This window comes from Dermacentor andersoni, chromosome 1 (genome assembly GCF_023375885.2).
Source record: "Dermacentor andersoni chromosome 1, qqDerAnde1_hic_scaffold, whole genome shotgun sequence".
NCBI lineage: Eukaryota > Metazoa > Arthropoda > Arachnida > Ixodida > Ixodidae > Dermacentor > Dermacentor andersoni.
Genome location: NC_092814.1, coordinates 198,755,444 through 198,774,689, shown reverse-complemented (window position 1 = coordinate 198,774,689; position 19,246 = coordinate 198,755,444). Strand labels below are relative to the sequence as shown.

At 43.5% G+C, this 19,246-nt stretch overlaps 1 protein-coding gene across 1 annotated transcript in view; it reads right to left on the bottom strand.

Moving 5' to 3' along the window:
* Nucleotides 1-19,246, bottom strand: part of Gapvd1 (GTPase activating protein and VPS9 domains 1) — a 189,215-nt gene that overhangs the window by 143,699 nt on the left and 26,270 nt on the right. Inside the window, exons 5-7 of the mRNA XM_055062940.2 lie at nucleotides 13,421-13,669; nucleotides 11,203-11,323; nucleotides 4,519-4,649 (exon numbers count right to left, since the gene is read on the bottom strand). Of these exons, the coding sequence (XP_054918915.2) occupies nucleotides 4,519-4,649; nucleotides 11,203-11,323; nucleotides 13,421-13,669 (501 nt within the window). The remainder of the gene's footprint in view (nucleotides 1-4,518; nucleotides 4,650-11,202; nucleotides 11,324-13,420; nucleotides 13,670-19,246) is intronic.

Below are 19,246 nucleotides of genomic sequence, written 5' to 3'. Positions count from 1 at the left end.
CAAGTACGTTCATTTCACGGCATCCACAACGACATTTTGAGGAGTTGAGCTGAAGGCCGGCATTTCAGGATATCTCGAGAATAGCGGAGAGGCATTAAAGATGGCTGTCAAATGTTGATTAAAAAACTAAGATGTCATCAAAATAGCACAAGCAGGCTGACCATATGAAGCCATGAAGAAGCAAATCCATGATGTGCTTGAATGTGGCCGGCACAATGCAAAGACTGAAAGGCATGACTTTAAAATAATAGAGCCCATCTGGAGTTAGAAATGAGGGTTTTTTACCAGTCCAGTGGATCAACAGCAATCTGTCAATAACCTGAGCGAACGTCAATAGACGCGAAATATTAGGCGCCGTGAAGACAGTCGGGTGCCTCGTCTATACGGGGAAATGGATAAACATCTCTCTTCATTATCTTGTTGAGTAGTTGCTAATCAACAAAAAATCTTCAGGTTTTGTCCTTTTTCTTGACCAGCACAACAGGAGATGCCCATGGACTAGAGACAGTTCGATGATGTCCTTGGCCAGCATTTTCTCTACTTTTTTAATGATGTCGTGGTCTATGGCGAAAATGCAATAATATAAAATATGCCTATCTGAAGCTTATTTGAAAAATATGCACCTCTCGGACTGTTTCCTGAGATTGTGACTCGCAGTAACTTACCAATTTGTTCCTCCAAGGCCATTTTGAAAGCGCAAAAGTTTACTTATTTATATTATTTTTCACACAGAAACCTTGCAAGTCACTCACACTGGGGAATGGTATTCAATATACTTACCACTATGGCAAACTGAAAAGCCTGCATCGTTTGGCAGTGTGGGACTGCAGTGCACTTCAGGCATGCTGAAGTGCTTGTTGAGAGTTTTATTCCTGATAAAATAGAAATGGATAGAATGCAGAACTAAACCGTTCAATACGGCTATGCCCCATCGCACTTGTACTGCAAATCATGCATGAACAAGCCCGATGTGTCCACTCATGGTGATGGTCACGATCATCATACATTGGTAATGAGTCCGATGCTGATGTATTCAGGTAGCTCAGAGCTTGCAGAAACTCTGAGTCCATTCCTGCTTACATGTTAAAGACCACCATGTGAGTTCAAATGAAACCCACCCTTAAAAATCACACAGCAATGTTAAATGCCACTGCTGTGATGGTATTTCTACGAAGACCACCTAAGTGTAAATGTGGTGTGCAGTGGTTTTGTTAAATTCAAACTGTAATGCAAACTGGCCACTCACAGAACCCGAAGATGCTGTTTGTGGAACACAGTTTAGGACCCTCTATTCAACAAGAAGACCACTTGGTGACCAGACATTTCCTGTTCAGCATCCCATGGCCAAAGCCACTGAGTGAAAAGATTGCATGTCATGCACGCTTTCTTGTGGAACACACTAGGAAGTTTTTAAATTTAATACAAATATTAGAAACACAATGTGACTGGCGTAAGAATTTTCTAATATTTGCACACCCTTAAATTTTACAGCTAAACAATTACATTTACGCCACAGCTGAAAGCTGTCAACCACTTAGTTGCAACAGTAGTCCTATATCCCAGATAGACAAGTCATAGAGTGCTCTCTCGCACAAGTCTTCAAAGATAAGGAGTGGTTCACAGTCACTTGTGGCAGGACCAGCAAGTTGAAAGTGTTGAGGATAGACGAGAAACTGACCTTACAGGAGCATGGCACTGTCTTGCAATTAATAGAGTGTTTTAGTTAAGAGTTTTTACACTCCGCTCAGCAGCTGAGCGGAGCGGAAGCGCGAATGTGCATGCGCCGTCCACTTAGCTGCAAGAAGGCTGGTGGAGCGAGAAACACGGTCTGCTTACAAGCTGCCTAAGCGTAGCGTGAAGCATCGCTGCCGTCTTTCGTTAGCGAGGGTGGTCGATGCGCACATCCTCTCTACGCATGCATCGAGGCACCTCACTTGCCTTGCTCTTTCTAAGATGGCTGCCTACAGTGAGATGTTCTCGACGATGCCGTTCCCTTCAACCACACCTTTATGTTTATATGCGCAGCGCAAGCCACGAAAGCGATTTCCCATAGACAAAGATTTATGTTTGCTGAAAGAAGTTGCATGTGCTGACCCACTTGAAAACCCCGCAGGTTGGAGGATGTACTACAAAACCTGGTGCGCGCTGTGCAGTGCGTTGGCATCAGAAAGGATTGGATCTGATGCGAATGCAGGCTTACTGGCTATCACGTGTCATTTCCCAAGTTGACGCTTTATTTTCTACTTGTTAAATTGACCGGTAACACATTAAAAACACATGTTTAGCTACTTCACGGACAAATAAGTTATATACAGTTTCAGCGAACACTTACAAAAATTCTTAGAGGTTGCCTGTGGCAAATAGCACAATTCTAGTCAATGAGGTGGTCTACTCGAAGCGGCGGACACTACTTGCAAAAAAAATTGAAATGCATAATCAACTAATTAACGAAACTTCACTATTTAACTTTCTAACTAATTACCTTATGACCCATACTGCAATTTAAGACGAGCAAAACAAGAACAAGGTGAAAACAGGAGCCAACGTTTCAACAAGTGGACTTGTGTTTTTCAAGGTGACATATGCTTTCCTCGCCACGGTATATATAGGTAGGGTTCTTCTAAAAGGCAGAGGGGGTAAGGCGGGTGGGTGCTGCAACGAGCGAAGGTGTGTTACCGGCGAGGGTATAGAATTGAAAATAAAGGAGTGCTGTGCACAAGGCCGGTGACACGGCCGTCTGCCAGCCATGAGTCAACGGTGTGCACAGCGCCCCTCTATTACCTGTTTCGCTGGTGGTAGTGGGCTATCGTGTCTCTGAAAGAGATAATAGAGGTAGCGGCAGAAACCAGTGCTGATGATAAAAAATGTAAAAGAAAATACTGAAATGGAATAAATAAATAAATAAATAAATAAAAGGAAAAAATTGGAAAGAACAAAAAAAAAAACACCAAGCAACCAAACTATGTGTTGTTGCCTATAGCTTGAAATTTAGTATAGTGAATGGATTCTAAAGCTCCCTTTGAAACGTTTATGCCTATTGGTTGCAATATCTTGAACTTATGGATAAGGTATGAGTCTCTGTATTTTCTTTCTCATTCAGAACAGAAATTTGACTTTAATTTTTTTTTCATTATTATGGGGTTTTACAAGCCAAAACTACTTTCTGATTATGAGGCACGCCGTAGTGGAGGACTCCGGAAATTTAGACTACCTGGGGTTCTTTAACGTGCACCTAAATCTAAGTACACAGATGTTTTCGCATTTCGCCCCCATCGAAATGCAGCCGCCGTGGCCGGGATTCGATCTCGCGACCTCGTGCTCAGCAGCCTAACACCATAGCCACTGAGCAACCACGGCGTGTAAATTGACTTTTCACTTTAATTGAACTGACTTGAATTTGAAATTGAATTTGACTTTAAGATGTAGAGTTTAACTTCATCAAAGTTATGACCTGGTTGATTGAAATGCTCAGCGACAGGTTTGAGAAGCTTTTTAGCTGTGTCTGCACGATGTCCGTTTAATCTGATGTTCATTGATTTGACTCCACGGCTAGAATTTACAAATTCTACACGTGGAGTTAGCTAGGTGGATCCACTTGGAACGAATTCTCAGGTTGACACCAGTTTCGAGATAATTATTCCTGAACTTTGTGGAGAAATGCACTGTCATTTTGTTAGAAAGTAAGTGGAACGACAGTGCATTTTTTACCAGAGGTATGATGCCGCATATCTCGTAAATGGCATCATCCACACTATCTTTTTCAAGTGGATACGTCTCGCAGTCTCTCCCGCTACAATTTGTAAATTGAAATATGTGCCATAAGGCAAATAGCTAAAAACTTAATTAGTAAATATTTGTTAATTAGTCAATTATGCATTTCAATTTTTTGTGCATGTAACGTCTGCCTCTTCAAGTATACCAGCTCATGAACTAGGATTGTGCTATTTGACACAGCCAACCTATAAAAAATTTTGAAGGTGTTCGCTGAAACACCCAGTATATTCGTCTTACTTTATAAAAATGACCAATGTGATTTTTTGTATTGTTTTACTACCCTGAATTTGGCCAGAGGTTCTGCAACTACGAAAGGCCCGCTACGCTAAACGCACAACTACCATATTTACTCGCCCCCCCCCCCCCCCCCCCATATTGAACGCACTTCTTTCCTTCTTTCGCACTTCTTTAAATATGCGCGGGGCAACTTCGAGCAGAGCGGACCGTAAAGACGCTCAATTAAAACACTCTAATATGCCAGATTTCTTGGCAGATTCATTTCCATACAGGTGCCTTATGCTTGTGCACATTTACAAAGGATTGAAAACAGACAGTAAGACTATATCATGCAGTCAATGCTTTTCCATATCTATGCTCACTGCCTTGACTGTGCAGCACTTGCCACTGCAAGAAAAGTAACCCTCTTCCACCCCACCTTGACCCCTGCAGGCCTATTATGAATTAATTGAAGATATCTGTCCTTGTACAAACCACGAAGAAAACTTTCAATTTCATAAGGTTCACCTTTTCTTCACTAAGCATGCCAGGACACTCCAGTGTGAAATCTGGCATCGGTATCACAAGGACCTCTTCAGGCAGAGAGTCGGAGGTCACTGAATCATCTTCACCATCTGTACCTTTCTTAGGTGCTGAAGCTGAAAAAGGACAACTTATATTGTAAGAACAGTTTCTTCATGCATTTGGGAAATCTAACTCCTGATGCAAAGACAACTACTGCTTAGCAGAACTGGATGTGTGATGCTCCATGTACCCTTTCTTTAACACATTCAGTTATTGATTTACAAAATAAGCAAACATACAGTATGCAGTGCCAGGTGGACCCAAATATACAAGATGAAAAAATGCATGAATGCCATCAAACAGCAATTACCCAACATAAATATAAGTTTTTGCCACAGTGGTCATTCAGAAACATCACTTCTAATGTAGCTTGATATAGCCATTATTAGACTTTCTCTCACAACTGGTAGGAGGTGTGACAATATTCCACTGCAAAGGCAGCATATATGTAGACTGTTACGTTTCGCCTACATCGCGCGGTAATGCCGGCGCGGATGCAACGGACGCCGGGGCTTTGTCAAAGCGGCGGACATTTTGGCCCGTTCGACGCCGCCACAACGCCTCCCCGCCAAGCGTGTCCAGGCGTGTTTCAGTGCCACGTGTCTTCGTATGTGCGTGTGTGTGTGTGTGCCCACGCTTGTCAAAGCGCGGCAGCCGGGGAGCGGAGCTCCCCAAGTGAGGTGCCAGGAGGTCTGTCCGTCGGCGGGTTGGCGATGCGTCACTACACTCGGCTCACCATGTCTCTCGGCTCGACCGTGCGCGCCGTCGTGGGCTCATGCTCCGCCGTCGCGTGGGCTCATCCCGTGACCTTCCTTCTGGCCCGCGACGCCGAGAGTATAAGAGCAGCTGCCCCCGGACGCCAGGGGAGAGGCTCCGATTTCTTCTGTTGAGTTACGTGCTCTCCCGTCTCTCCACTTCGGTCGACCTGACCGGCCGCTCTTTTGCTATGTTAGAATAAACAAGTTGTTCTGTTACCAGTCTACTCTTGCTTTGCCGGGACCTTCGGATGCTTCCAGTGCCCCAGGCCGCCAGGCCAACGCTACCCTTGGGGCTTGCGACCCATTGGCAATAACGGGCGTCAGCACCGAGCCCCCAACAAGACCATGATAGCATTCTTCTACAGATTTCCCATTTTTCTTTAACTTCCCTATATATATGTGTGCACTGCCAAACCACCCAATCCTGTCCTGCTGCCCCCGAACCCTCTAAAAGTCAGTGCAAATTTTTAGCCATGCCTCAACCACTAGCTCACTGCCAGTCACTTCTTGACATAATCAGCCCCGTTCGTTTTAATTCGAAGTATTGTTAGGAGCAATCTCCAGGTTTCTTTGTACATCCAGCCAGGTAGCTTTCATGTCAGCCTCATTTTACATGTCCAATGATGGCTTTAGAGCACAGTTCCTCTAGCAGTGCAGCTTGATACTCTACCTATTAGGCCACAGACACATCATGCATAGCACAACAGAAAATTGTATTTGCTCGCATAAGGCCTGTCCTTGCGTAAAGCCCGCACCCACACTTTTGAGATGCAATAAGTTAAGGAAAAAAGTAACTAAGCATTATGTGCATACTCCTGTACTTCTTAGTTTGCGTAAGCCACTGTACTAGATGGCACTAGTTACTGTACTGCAGACAATGGCCTCATCAGCATCAGCATCATCATCACCATCACTGTATCCTGCAACATAGTTCCAGCCCAAATTTAACAGCATTGGCTGTGCTGCGATGTGTTATTTAGCTTCACTATGCTTTCAGGCACATTCTGCTGTTGATGTTGGGGAAGCACCTGACAGCGTATGCTGTAGCAGTCAAGCTCCACATGATTGCACATGCAGAACAACATGGTAAATGTATGGCTAGGTGAAAGTTAGACTTGTACAGTTCCAGGCTTCAGTGAGTAGCATGAGAGGAACTATGTCCCCACGCTAGTTTTCCTAGCACGGTGAACTGTGTTCTAAACCCACCAAAGGAAACATAAATTGAGGAAACGTAGATCAAAGCTACAAGGCTAGACGTACAAAGAAACTTGGGGAGTGATCCTAATAATACTTTGCATGGCCCAAACACTATGTAAAAAAAAAAAAAAGTGCTGGCCTTATACAAGTAAATAAGACATAGTTACTAGCGCTAACAAGACTAACGGAAAAAAATTGGGGACAGTGCTCTGTTCTGTCCCAACTTTGTTTCTGTTAGTCTTGTTAACGCTAGTAACTATGTCTCAGCAAATGCATCAACACCAACTAGCCCAACTTTCTGCGTTAAGCAAATTACCAGTTCTCACATACAAGCTAGCACTTTGAGATGCCTTCCAGGTGTGTAGTGTCTCATAGCAACAATTACAAAAGTGAGTGTGCACCAGTTTCCCCCTTACTTCTGTAGTAGCAGCTAGCACTTTGAGATGCTACGTAACATGGCATTCCCTTTGGGATCAGCCCAGTTCAGCCCAGACACAACACCCAGCAGGTGCTGAGTCTACTTCAGTGGCGCGTTGGGCATACATGTGATTTCTCTTTCTCTCTACGCCGACGAAGTTGATCCTGGATATACCGAGCTTGAAGAGGATCGCAGAAAATTTAGATGTATCAATAACTCGAAATATAAAATATACCTAATTGAATCTTATCTGAGACCTCCGCACATCTCAGGCAGTTTCTCAAGATCATGAAAAGTGGGAATTTACCAAATTGCTTCTCCAAAGCTGTGTCAAAAAAAAAAAAAGTTTATTTATTGCACACGAATGTCGCAAGTCCCTTATTCTGAGGAACGATCTTTGATATACTGATCGCAATGCTAACCCTAAAAGCCTGCGCTGATCGATCAGAGACGTGAGCACGGTGTGCCTCGCACGGGTCGAAGTGCTTGTTGTGCGTTTTTATTCAAGATAAGGTAGAAATGGACGCACCACAAAAGTAAACCAGACTGTTGAATACATGCTGTACCACTATAAGAGCACTTGTGCTGTGAATTCGCGCATGAACATGCCCGGCCGTGTGTCCGTGACGATACCAAAATTACACCTCATAAATGGGCAATTGTCATACATGGGCAATGAGCTAGGCAGACTGTTGTGCGAGTTTTGAAACTGACTTCCTGTTGGAATCAATCATCATCGCTTTTTGACAACCCTAAAAAAAGTGGCGGAACCCATCTCACAATGACTGTCCATGATAATGCGCTTAGCATTGAATAAATATAGCAACACAACGTACTGCCACTGTTGAAACGAGTTATGTATGAGGTGTGTACTGCAACGGAATTCCTCTTTCGTGCTTCCCTAGGAACACTCGGTGCTGCCTAGCACCCCTGCTGTGAAGCCTGCGTGTGACCTCCGAAATGCATGATGCGCCGGTGCATGAAAACGCTGAGAAACAGGTCATGCAGCATCTCGCTTGTTTCTGGACAAGCTGCGCTATCTAGTGGCACTTCCGAGAAGACCGTGCAAGGCCTCTGAGACGAGAAGCGTGGCGCACCGGTGCCTACAAACACTGAGAATTGTTCCCTCGCTTGCCACACACTCAGTGGAACATACTCGGTGACAAGTACATGAAGAATGACATACCCAGTGCATTCATCGTGCAGCTCACTAAAGCATTGATGTGACATGCATTCATTGAGAGTGGCACATACCCAGTACATTTGTGGCACAGCTTGCTAAAGCATCAGCGTGAAAGGCATTAACTGAAAGCCTCACATACGCAGTGCATTTGTGGCACAGCCTGCTAATGCATAGACCATGGACTACCCAGTGACTTGGTCTCTCTCCCTCTCTCTCTCTCACACACACACACACACACGTGCACGCACACATACGCATGTACATATAGCCCCAGAAAGTGCGTGAAGTACCCTAAAAATGCCAATGCATTAAAAGAGAACTTCTTGCTGGGCTCTCTATCCCGTTGTCCTCTGTTGTGTGCTGTGTGTTGTTTCTTGGTGCCTTAAAAATAGGTATAATAACGCATTAAAGGTCTGGCCGTCTCTCACGTGCCCATCAGTGCTCTGAGGCCTCCTAGTCCCTTCGTTCTTGGCCTTACTCCTCAGGCCACTGCGTCGATGACACCCAACACTACACACACTGATTCTTGATTCGGCTACAATATTTTGGGCGCGCAACTGCCCATCTAACCACCACTACTTTACTTTTGTGAATAACTGCACGTCCCCAATCACCGACGTGACCTCTGAAGTACCACAGGAAACTGTCCTTAGACTACTGCTCTGATATTTGTAAATCATCTGCACCATAATATCTCTTCCCGAATTCGTCTTTTTGCATATGACTGCATTACCTACCACACAATAGAATCTCCTAATGATCACCATATCCTGCAAGATGATCTATCCTGTATAAGTGAATGGTGCAGTAAATGGCAAATGACCCTAAATTCTGAGAAGTGCAGATTGGTTTCCTTCAGACACAAACGCTCCTTTTCCAAATTTTCCTATATTATTAATAACACAGAAGTATCTCAGGCTTCATCCTACAAGTACTTAGGTGTGCACCTTGAATCCAACTTGTAATGGTCAACACATACCATTGCCATTTATGCAAAAGCGTCTCAGACACTAGGTTACGTTCGGTCCAATCTGCAAAACTCACCTGCTGTCATCCATCAATTGGCATATCTTACGTTTGCTCACCTGCAGCTATAATTTGCGTTTGAATCCATACAAAACAGCACTGCTTGGTATATTACTCGAAATTAGAACCAAAGTTCTAGCGTTACAGAAATAAAACGAAACATTCCCCTTCAGTCTCTTGAAACTCACAGTTCTGCTGCCGTGCTTTGCCTACTTCATAAATAAGTGCATAGTCCCTCCCACACCTGTCTTCCCTTTGAGCAACCACAATGAATGTCACAAAGGCTCTGAAGTCGTTTATTTTTTAAACATATTTTTGGAAGAAAGAAAACATTTAACTTGTCTGCTTTACCTCTCGCCATTTCTCTCTGGAATGATCTTCCTGAATCCATAGCATCCATTTCAGATCATGAGGATGTTTTTCAAGAACACCTATATAGACATTTTTCCTCTTGCTGACGTTCAGTCCTATGTTAATTCACTTGCGTAAGCCTGTCCTTCTTGGCAAGAAGCTTCTTGTCATACGGCCCTGTGCTAATTTCATTTATATAAGGTTTCCTTTTTCTTCTTGCCTTATATTTGCTGCATTCTGCTCTTCTGAAGTTTGTTATGGCTGAAATCCTGTACATAGCACATATATCTATATTTTACTGCAACCCCCAATTTTTATGCATTCTGCTCTTCTGTTATTGTTATGTTTTGTCACCAAGTGTAACTTTTTCTTCCCGTTTTGTTTGCCCCCTTACTCGGTGCCCCACGCAGGGGCCTGTAAGGTACTACGAATAAATAAATATGTCCAGCATCGACTGTATATCATGATTTGTACTCCAGGTGGCATTAGGCTTTCCCTTAATTGCAGCCTTCATGCTACAACGATAGAACCAGTTGTAGGCAATTGTGTTGAGAGTGACATCAACCTTTCCCTCCCTCATTCTCTTTCACACACAGAAGATAGTTCAGTGCCATCATGTGTGTTTGGGGTGTTTTCTCTGTTAAACCCAAGAGCGTGTAAACAACATGGACACAGAGAAAGAGATGCGCTCTTGGTTTTAGCAGTGCAATAACAACAAGCCCAAGCATCCACTCGGGTGTTTTCTAGTGCTCGATGCACTGATGTGTCATGTATTGTACTCAAGACTGTCCTACATACTCAAGCACAGCAGATTATTTTTAATGCGTTAAGCATTCTATGAGAACTTCACCCAGTTTTCAATCAGTCAACAGATGTCTGTCTGTCTGTTTGTCATCCTAACTTAACATCTTTCACGCCAACTTGGGTCACTGGATAGTCCATGGTCTAATGGGTAGAGCATCAAACTGCTGTGCTGAGAGAACCAGACTCGAAACCAACCATTGGACCAACTTGGGACATTGGATATGTGCTGCTTTTCAATGAGCCTCTTTGACACTAGCTTGGATCACTGCATATGTGCCACTGAGTATGTGCCATTCTTCAATGAGAAAAAAATATATTTTAAAATTTCTCTGGTGCGTGGCAGAATTGAACCTACATCTGCATATGTGTCTGCATATAGATTAAGACACAGTCCCCACGGGGACTTCACAGTGCCATTGCTAGATTGTGCAGTGGATCCAGAAGGAAGCGGGCAGGTATACATGCCTCACACATGATGAGTTTCGATGGTGGAAATACGGTGTGTCACTACATTGCTTCAATACTAATTGCATTCTCGTCGACACTCATCCCAAGACAATTTCTGCCAGAATTTTACATTCCGCTCCCATCGCAATGAAGTCAGTTAGAAGAATTGAACCTGTAACCTCGTGCTCAGAAGCAGAATTCTTAGTAATTGAGCCACCATGGCAAGCCACTGCTTCGTTTAACCTAAGCTTCAAAAGCCTAGCTCTCACTCACTTCAGACAAACTTTAAATGTGCACCTTGACAGGGCATTAGATATACGAGACTATTCAACTGCACGACAATCAACCACATTTCAAATCAGCACATATAGGAGCAGGGTTTCACATCGCTTTTAGAAGAAAGCCCAAAGGCTGTAGCAGGTGAGGGACAAATGCTTTCTTACCCTTTGTTGCTGTCTGCCTGGGTGCTTCTGAGGGCAATGGCAGCTGATCAAGTAGAGAGCCAAGAGCTTTCTGTTGACTGCTCTCACTCGTGGGCCATGTTATACTCCGTAAAAATGACACCTATAAGATAAAAAGTAAAAGAAGAATGACATTCCATGAGGACCCTGTATGAAGCCACACACTACCAGTCATGTTTGCTGGCTGGCCATATATGAACACATGAAAACCACAGTAACACTTCTTGGTAATAGACTTGTGATTGCAGACTACAGTTAAAAAAGAAAGCTACTAAGAAAACGAAAGAACTAGGTAGTCTTTTTTTTTATTTTATTGCATCATTATTATACATCAGTGTCATTTCAGGAGAGTACTACACGACATAAAAGCGTTGAATTACTTACACATAAATTCCAGGCACAGTCACGAAATATGAAAATAGCCCTCAGTTCCATAACTTTTTGGCCATCAAAAGCTTTCTAACACAATTTCAGAGATCATACAAAGACTGCCAATGATAACAGCAGTGATTGTCTATGAGCATGAAAGTGAAAGTTAATTCAGCAGTGAAGTGACTGGGAAGAGCAAGGGTCATGATGAACAAGACAAGTGACTGAAGCTGAGAAATCCACACTTCGGTAGTGCTTCTGCATGCAGCACAGACAGACAATAGACTTATGGTACGCTGTGGTCATAGTAGCACTCCACTGTCCACTTCAAATTACAGCCAAAGCACAAGGAGTGAGGTTAGAAAAAGTAGCAACTGCCAAGCGTATTTGTCTGTTTTTGCTTGCGGGCCGAAATCATGGGACTGGGACAGCAACATTCAACTATTCGCTGTCTCTACAATGCAGTTTTGAATGGTCTCAATTGTTGACAGTGAGTTTACATTTGAAGTAACTTCTAAATGAATCCTGTGCAGCTTCAAGAAGAAAACCACATCAACACAGGTGCAAAGACAACCAGGTTTTTAATCATCTCTAATGGTTTAGGGTGTGTAACTGATGAAACTTAGATGCGAAGAAAGGAGCAACAAGGAAAGCAGCTACTCCTTCTGTACAGTTAGTTTTTTCCTGCCATGTTGCTTTTCAGCTAACTGGTGGAAATGCACAGAATGACCAAAGAGCCCACCAAATTTCCATCAAACCTCAATTTGTAGCAAAACAACCACTGTTGTCCTTTGGTCACCAGGAACCTTGGCATTCTCCTTGGCTGACATTGTTCAGAAGGCTGCTGGTGATTTTTTGTGTCACAATCTAATTTTGTTGCATTTCTCAGTGAAAATAAGCGCTTGCCTTTGATCTGTGCACCAGTGTGCGAGCATGGATCACGTTTGTAGCTGTGCACATGCAATAGTCTCTGCATATATGCAGTGCTTTATTGGATCTCATTTTGAATATTCTTTGAGGTGAGTACCACATGTTGGACATCAGCTGTGTTGAACTTCACTTGACCGTTTAATGCCATTTGATTACAACTGACGTTTGAAATATTGTGTATGCATGACTTCATTGAAATTCATTTGCGTACAAAGGCTTCTGGACTATATTTACTTTTTTTTTCTTAAGCTTGCCTGAACGGGTAAGCATTGAGCATCTTGCTTACAGATGTTGGTGCACACAATAAATTATATATGAGTTTCCTCCACACAAGAACCACAATTTCACTAGATCCATTTTAACTCCACGAAAGTGTTTTGCACTTCAATGTGTAAGATTAATTCACTGAGGCCATGTTTCAGTGTGCATTCTTGCTATGTTCACTGTCATTCGCATGTGTGGCAAAAATCAATAGCACCACTATGAATAACAATTTCCACAATTGTCTTTTTTTGTGTGCGTGTGTCAGCAATGCAGCACAAAGTCCAATCCTGTTTTCATGATGTCTAGTGAACAACAAGGTGTAAGACTTGACATTGCATTGGCCAAATATGCTGTGTTTGCATGCTGCGTCTCTTAGAAATTAATACAATAAGGGTAACTTGAAAGGACTGGTTACATCCTGTCTAGCTTGCAGGCACAACCCAACAGGTCCTCTGCTATTGCCACTTGGTAATACAGCCAATTTTATTTTCGTAAAGCAGTTTTTAATGAATGTCGCTACATACCTTGCCCACACTGTTCCAATATGTACTGAGAAGAATAAACAACCCATCAAGTACTGCCCACTTCTATATGCTGGCTGGAATACAACACAGAGCATGGAGGCAGGAAAACTCACCAATGTGGCTAATTGCACCTCCGAAGCTAGGAATGCAGCACGTGCCAGTTCCTCCTGCTGAAGAGACGTGGTGGTAGGCACAGATGTGGCCACCTGGGAGCTTTGGCTTCCAGCAACACCATCTCCCAAAAGCAGAGAGTCCAACAAAGATGAGATGCAGTCTCTCGGAAAACGATCATAGAGGTCTGACAAGCGTGGATCTGGACGTTCCCAGCTTGCTAGTGCCAGCACTTGGATGATTTGAGCTACCTGCAGGCATGCGCACAGTATGTTGAGAATAACTGTTTCCTCTAGCAAACTAAACCATAGCAAAATAAAATTTTCACAATAAAACATGGCTAATGGCCAAAACCCAATGGATAGTGTGATTAATCAAACTTTTACACATGCTAGTACAGGCCTCTCCCCAGAAATTTGTCTTTTTCAATCAAGGGTGGGAGAGAGGAGGCTATTTCTGATAGTCAAAACAGTGCTTACTTCAAGTGCAAATATTTTTTATTATTATTTTCATACTGACAGCAGTAATGTTCCATCAGAAGTACCATATAAACGTTAAAAAAATGTGTGTACATGTGTTAAACTTCTGGAACATTCAAGATGCTGAATGATATTACCAGACCTGTAACATTAAAATGTAAAAAATATTACCGCCGAAGCCAAGCACTAAAATTTTGCAAAAAATACTAAATGTTGTTTCATTAGTCAAGACACAAAGTTTATTTCTCTAAAATTTCCTGACTTTGTTCTGTAGGGACACTACTCTATATTCACATAAAAAATTGTTTGCATCACAGAAAAATGGAAATGGCCATGGTGTTTATTCGTAAATATCCATGTAAAGTGGCCAACATTCCACCTGTCATTTTAGTGGTTGCTCTGTTGCCGGTAGGTCAGAATAAATGAATGAGTCCAAAAGATAGGCTCTGAAAAATTGCTCAACAACTACAGTTCAACCTCAACATAACGAACTTCAATATAAGAAAATTCTCGATATAACAAAGTATTTAGAGGGGCAGACAGCCGCTCAGAACATAAATCAAGATAACCACACTGATGGAAAGATTGCCTATCGTATTGGCTGAAATAAGCCCTGTGTTCCTCAGTAAATGTGGATTTATATTTCTAATTCTCCACTAAAAGTCGCAAAAACTGACCTTTGGTGCCCTGCGGGGAAAAAATTTAACATGCATAAGTGTCCCCATCACTTGACCTTCTACTAGTACATGTGGTTCCTGGTCTTTTTATCAGTATTGAAAGGCAGTACACTTTTTTATAAGTGAGCAGAAAAGTGGCGCTGCCTTCACTTTCGTTTTTGATTAGTTGGCTTGGCTCGTCTAACAACATAACGACACCAGGGGCCAAACAGCCATGACGTAGGTGTGTACTTGGGGAAAAACATGCTACAAATGTAAGAAAGGTCTGTACAATAATACAAATTTATTGTACCAGCTCTTTATTTTGAAAAGTGATTGAGAAGATCAAAATATAGGTAGATGACCACAGTTGCACTCACCCCTGTGAAAACAGCACAATGGGTGGCTTTCACTATTTGCGAGGCGAGCTATTGGTATCGCTCTCACTTCTCAGCATTACTGGAGAAGGGACTCTTTCTTTCTTAGAGGCTGCTCAGATCGAAAAATTGTGCCTACAAAATATTCACGTGCTTTTGGAAGTAACCACTGCAGGTGTAAACACTACTCAGGGTGAGCTTTTCGTTGCGCCATAAAAAACTGGGTCCTTAAAAACCAGCTTTCGTTTAACTTTTTATATCTTCTTGTCTATATACCACGCATATTGAACCTCAATAAAAAAAAGTATAACCAAGTGTGTTTATACACGATTTCAATATAATAAAATTTCACTGCCCTCACGACGGAATACTGAGACAATGGAAACTTCCGTGGATGAAGATGGTCAAATGGTTGAATTATATACCGCTGCTTGCGAACGCGTTGCGCGACCAAAAGCAACAGCGGAGCAGTGTCATGTTCTGTATAAAGTCCAAGCATGACAAGATCCTATTGCGCTCTGCATTGTGTATGCTGCAGGTGCGAGTGAAAGCATGCGAGGGTGAGCCGAGAAGGATGGTGGCTTGATTAACACCATCTTCCCACGGGAGCAAGGGGAAACGAGAGGAGGGCAGGTTGGTGCACGTCTCTTTATTTAGCAAGGCCATGGCTGTGCATGGATGTCAATGTGACTGAGAGCATACACAGCCCATGCACTGTTTTAGAGGTAAACTGCTGTGTTTGCAAAGATTGAGTGAGTTGAGACGGCATGGCATCCTGCGCTGTCTTCCCACACGTTTAGTGCTAAAGGTTGAATAATCTCGAGTTTCACAGACACGTTGAAGCAAGAGGCAGACGAAGAATTCGCTCTGCGCTGCTGGTGCTTTTCACGATACCACCCCACTGCAGGCGTCACTATCAGCTGTGGGGATGGAGAGGAGACGAAAGCCATGTCTGGCTTTGCTTTATACCGCCAACGTGAAGATATCGTTGACATGGCACAAAACCATATCTTTCATCACCAACTCTCGTATTCAAGTGATTTTTTTTCCAGATTTTTTTTCCAGATTTTTTTCCAGATTCAAATTTGCTTTTCCGAATTTCCAATCACTCGGAAAAATTTGTGGCCCCTTCCGTGCAAGAAAAATCTAGCGGTACTTGTACTTATTTGCTTCGAATTTAAATATAAAGAAATTTCAGTCTAACGAAGCAAATTTACAATGCTGCCGACTTTGTTATATCGAGGTATAACTGTATATTCACTCAAACCTCGTTATAACGAAACTGGATATATCAAAATAACGGATATAACGAAGTAAATAAAATTTCCCTTGGAATTCCCATAGAGATCCATTTATTTAAAACCTCGTTTTACCGAAGTGAAATGATCCTGCCAATGAATATAACGAACTAGATTCGTCTCCAAAACCAAAAAAATACCCTACCGTTGTGCGCAATTACATCGCTTTCCGCGGGGTTCGGCACTCGTTTGCCACGGCAGTTCAGAACTCCCCTGTCCCCGTGTCAAATATGTTGTCGAGCAACTCTGGTTTTTTTCCCCACCGCATCTAGCTGCACATCTACGCATAAGCATCAGCTCACTATCGCACTTCTCCACTGACCCCTCTCTCTCTCTTGCGTGTGCCTGGCTGCATGAGCCATGCCATGCTGCGCGGTGATGCGAAAGATTAATACATTCCCTTCTGTGTGCCGTACAGGCAGGCGCAGCGGGGCATGGCCTCCGAGGTGTCCCAGCAAAATGTACTAGCATCAGTACATTCTCGAAGGCCACGAGCCGGCCGTGCCAAACAGGCACAGCGAAGATCACACAGCAAAGCGCTGTATTGTGTGCGACATGCGGTTTGACCACGTGGAATGCCAAGTGGAAAGTGGGTGCGAAAGACCATAACAATAGAACAGAAGGCGGCTATCTAAAGGCTCACTAAGGTTGAGGATTGGGCGAGTTGGTAGTGCATTCTGATAGTAGACAAAATTCTGGTGGTAGTGGTACAGCACAACATGGAAAGGAAGAAACAAGCTGAGTCGGCCAGAAGAAGGAACAGAGCGCTGACTTTCAACTGGTTTTATTGAAATATTGCAAGAAATATATAGCCACAAGAAAGCATCAAGCAATGTCATCACAACACTTCACAAAACTTCACACCGAGAGAAGACTACACCATCATGAGTCACGACATGTGCAATACTGCACAGTTAAACTGATCAAGGAATCTTACTTCCTGTGAAGATAGCCACAAAGTTGGCACACTAACACACGTCCTGCTAGTCGTTGCTATGAGATCAGCTTCAATAATCTCCCGTGTAAGTTGGGATCGGTGCTTTTCCAGCACTTCACACCAATAAAAATTTGGCTTACATCCACAATCACAACAGTGAATTCCTATGTGTCCCTGAACAGCTTGGTGCACATTGTAATCATGTTCTTTTAGCCTTTCATTGAGGCAGTGACCAGTTTGGCCTATATATCTCTTTCCAAATGATAGTGGAATTGAATAAACAACCCCAACAATGCAAGACCCAAAACGCTTCTTGTGCATGGTCGAACAGACAGTGGTGTGTGGATGGAGCGGATTTACAGCAGTATGGAGCCTACATAGCTTATCCGCACAGAAAACACTACTTCCACGCTATCCTTAGGGCCAATCTTCTTTAATCTGTGGGAGACGTTACGCAAATATGATATGACTGCCAGTCTCTTTCGTTCATTATTTCTTTGCTGGGCTTCTCTGTTACTGTCCTTTACCTGTTTTAATAGCTTTTCAGCTATAGTTGACAGTAGTGTAGCCGGGTACCCGGCGTACAAAAGCCGTAATCAATAAAACCATTTGTAAGTCAGCGCTCTGTTCCTTCTTCTGGCCGGCTCAGCTTGTTTCGTCCTTTCCATGTTCCGCTGTACCAGTTTTAGCATCTAAAGGCTGTCGCGTCAGGTACTAAGTCGCATGCACATGCCGAAGATTCTTTTGTTATTTTATTTAAATTTCATTGCATGCGTGGCTGTGTAGCGGTGCCATGGGCTGCAAAGCCATGTTCTTATTTCCATGTTGTGGATACTTTTGTCTTTCTTGAGGGTGACTGACTTATCTGAACGCCTTTGACTTGCTCAGGCCGTGCGCGTGCATAAGCAAGCTCACCATGGCTTTCCTTCCCCTTCCCTACCTCTCTCTATCTCATCTTTCTATTTCCTCTTTCCCGTTCCCCAAAGTAGGGTAGCCAACCAGACGCATTTCTGGTTAACATCCCTGCCTTCTCTCTTTATTTCCTCCACCTCCTCCATGTTGTGGAGATGGGTTTGCACAAGGCTCACCCTACGAGCGATGGTCAGGAAAGGGCACGACGCTCCTCCACTCAGTAATGCACAAAGGAGCTACATCAGGGCTTGTTGACTCTCCAACTGTCGCAGAGAAGGCTCCAGAGTCAGATCGCCAAAAAGCACAGGTTTATTCACCCAAGATACAGCACAATGCGACAGTCACGGTGCTTACGGGCAAAGGCTTACCGCAGGACCAATTAAGTACAGGCGCTCACTGCGCTAGGGCTAACCGGGTAGCGGTCCACCAAGCGCGAGAACGAGAAGTCACGGAAGCAAAGGTCCCATGTAACCACCTCATTGAGGGCCTGTGAGCACCTGCCGCAGCAATGAAGTGCTCAGCAGAAGAGAGCTCAGGTGGAGAGGGTGCCCAGGGGCTGCCACCTTGAGGCCAATCACGGCGTGTACCGGTGACACTTGCTCGCGTGGTGACTCGACCCCAGGAAGGAGAAGCACGGTTTGCATGGGAAATTAGTTCTGGCGCACTAGCCGTGTCCTTTATATTACTGTTACGGTGGCGGTTCCCGGAGACTGAGCTAAGCACAATGCGTGAGCTAGGGAATGAGGTGCAAGAAGGTACCTCGATTCCCACAATGTTTACAATTGTGCATCCCATTGGGCATATATTGCAATAAACGGTAATAACGGATATAACGAAGTAACGAATATAACGAAGTGATTTTGCCTGCCCCTTCAACTTCGTTATAATGAGGTTCAAGTGTATTTGCATTCTGTTGAGATCAGTTCAGTCCTAAATAAGACGCAAATAAACAATTGTAAAATTATTGGCGTCAATATGACAATCGTAAACACTTAATCTCTAGAAATAGGGCATTTTACGATAAAATGGTACAAGCTGGCAGGTATGTATTATGTGCAGTGCCCTCGTATGGTGTACTTTCCATCAGTGCTTTCACAGTGCTGCCATTGCCCTGATTAAATGCAGCCACTTTTTGTGCCCAGACTTGCACCAGAGGCACTTCACAGCTA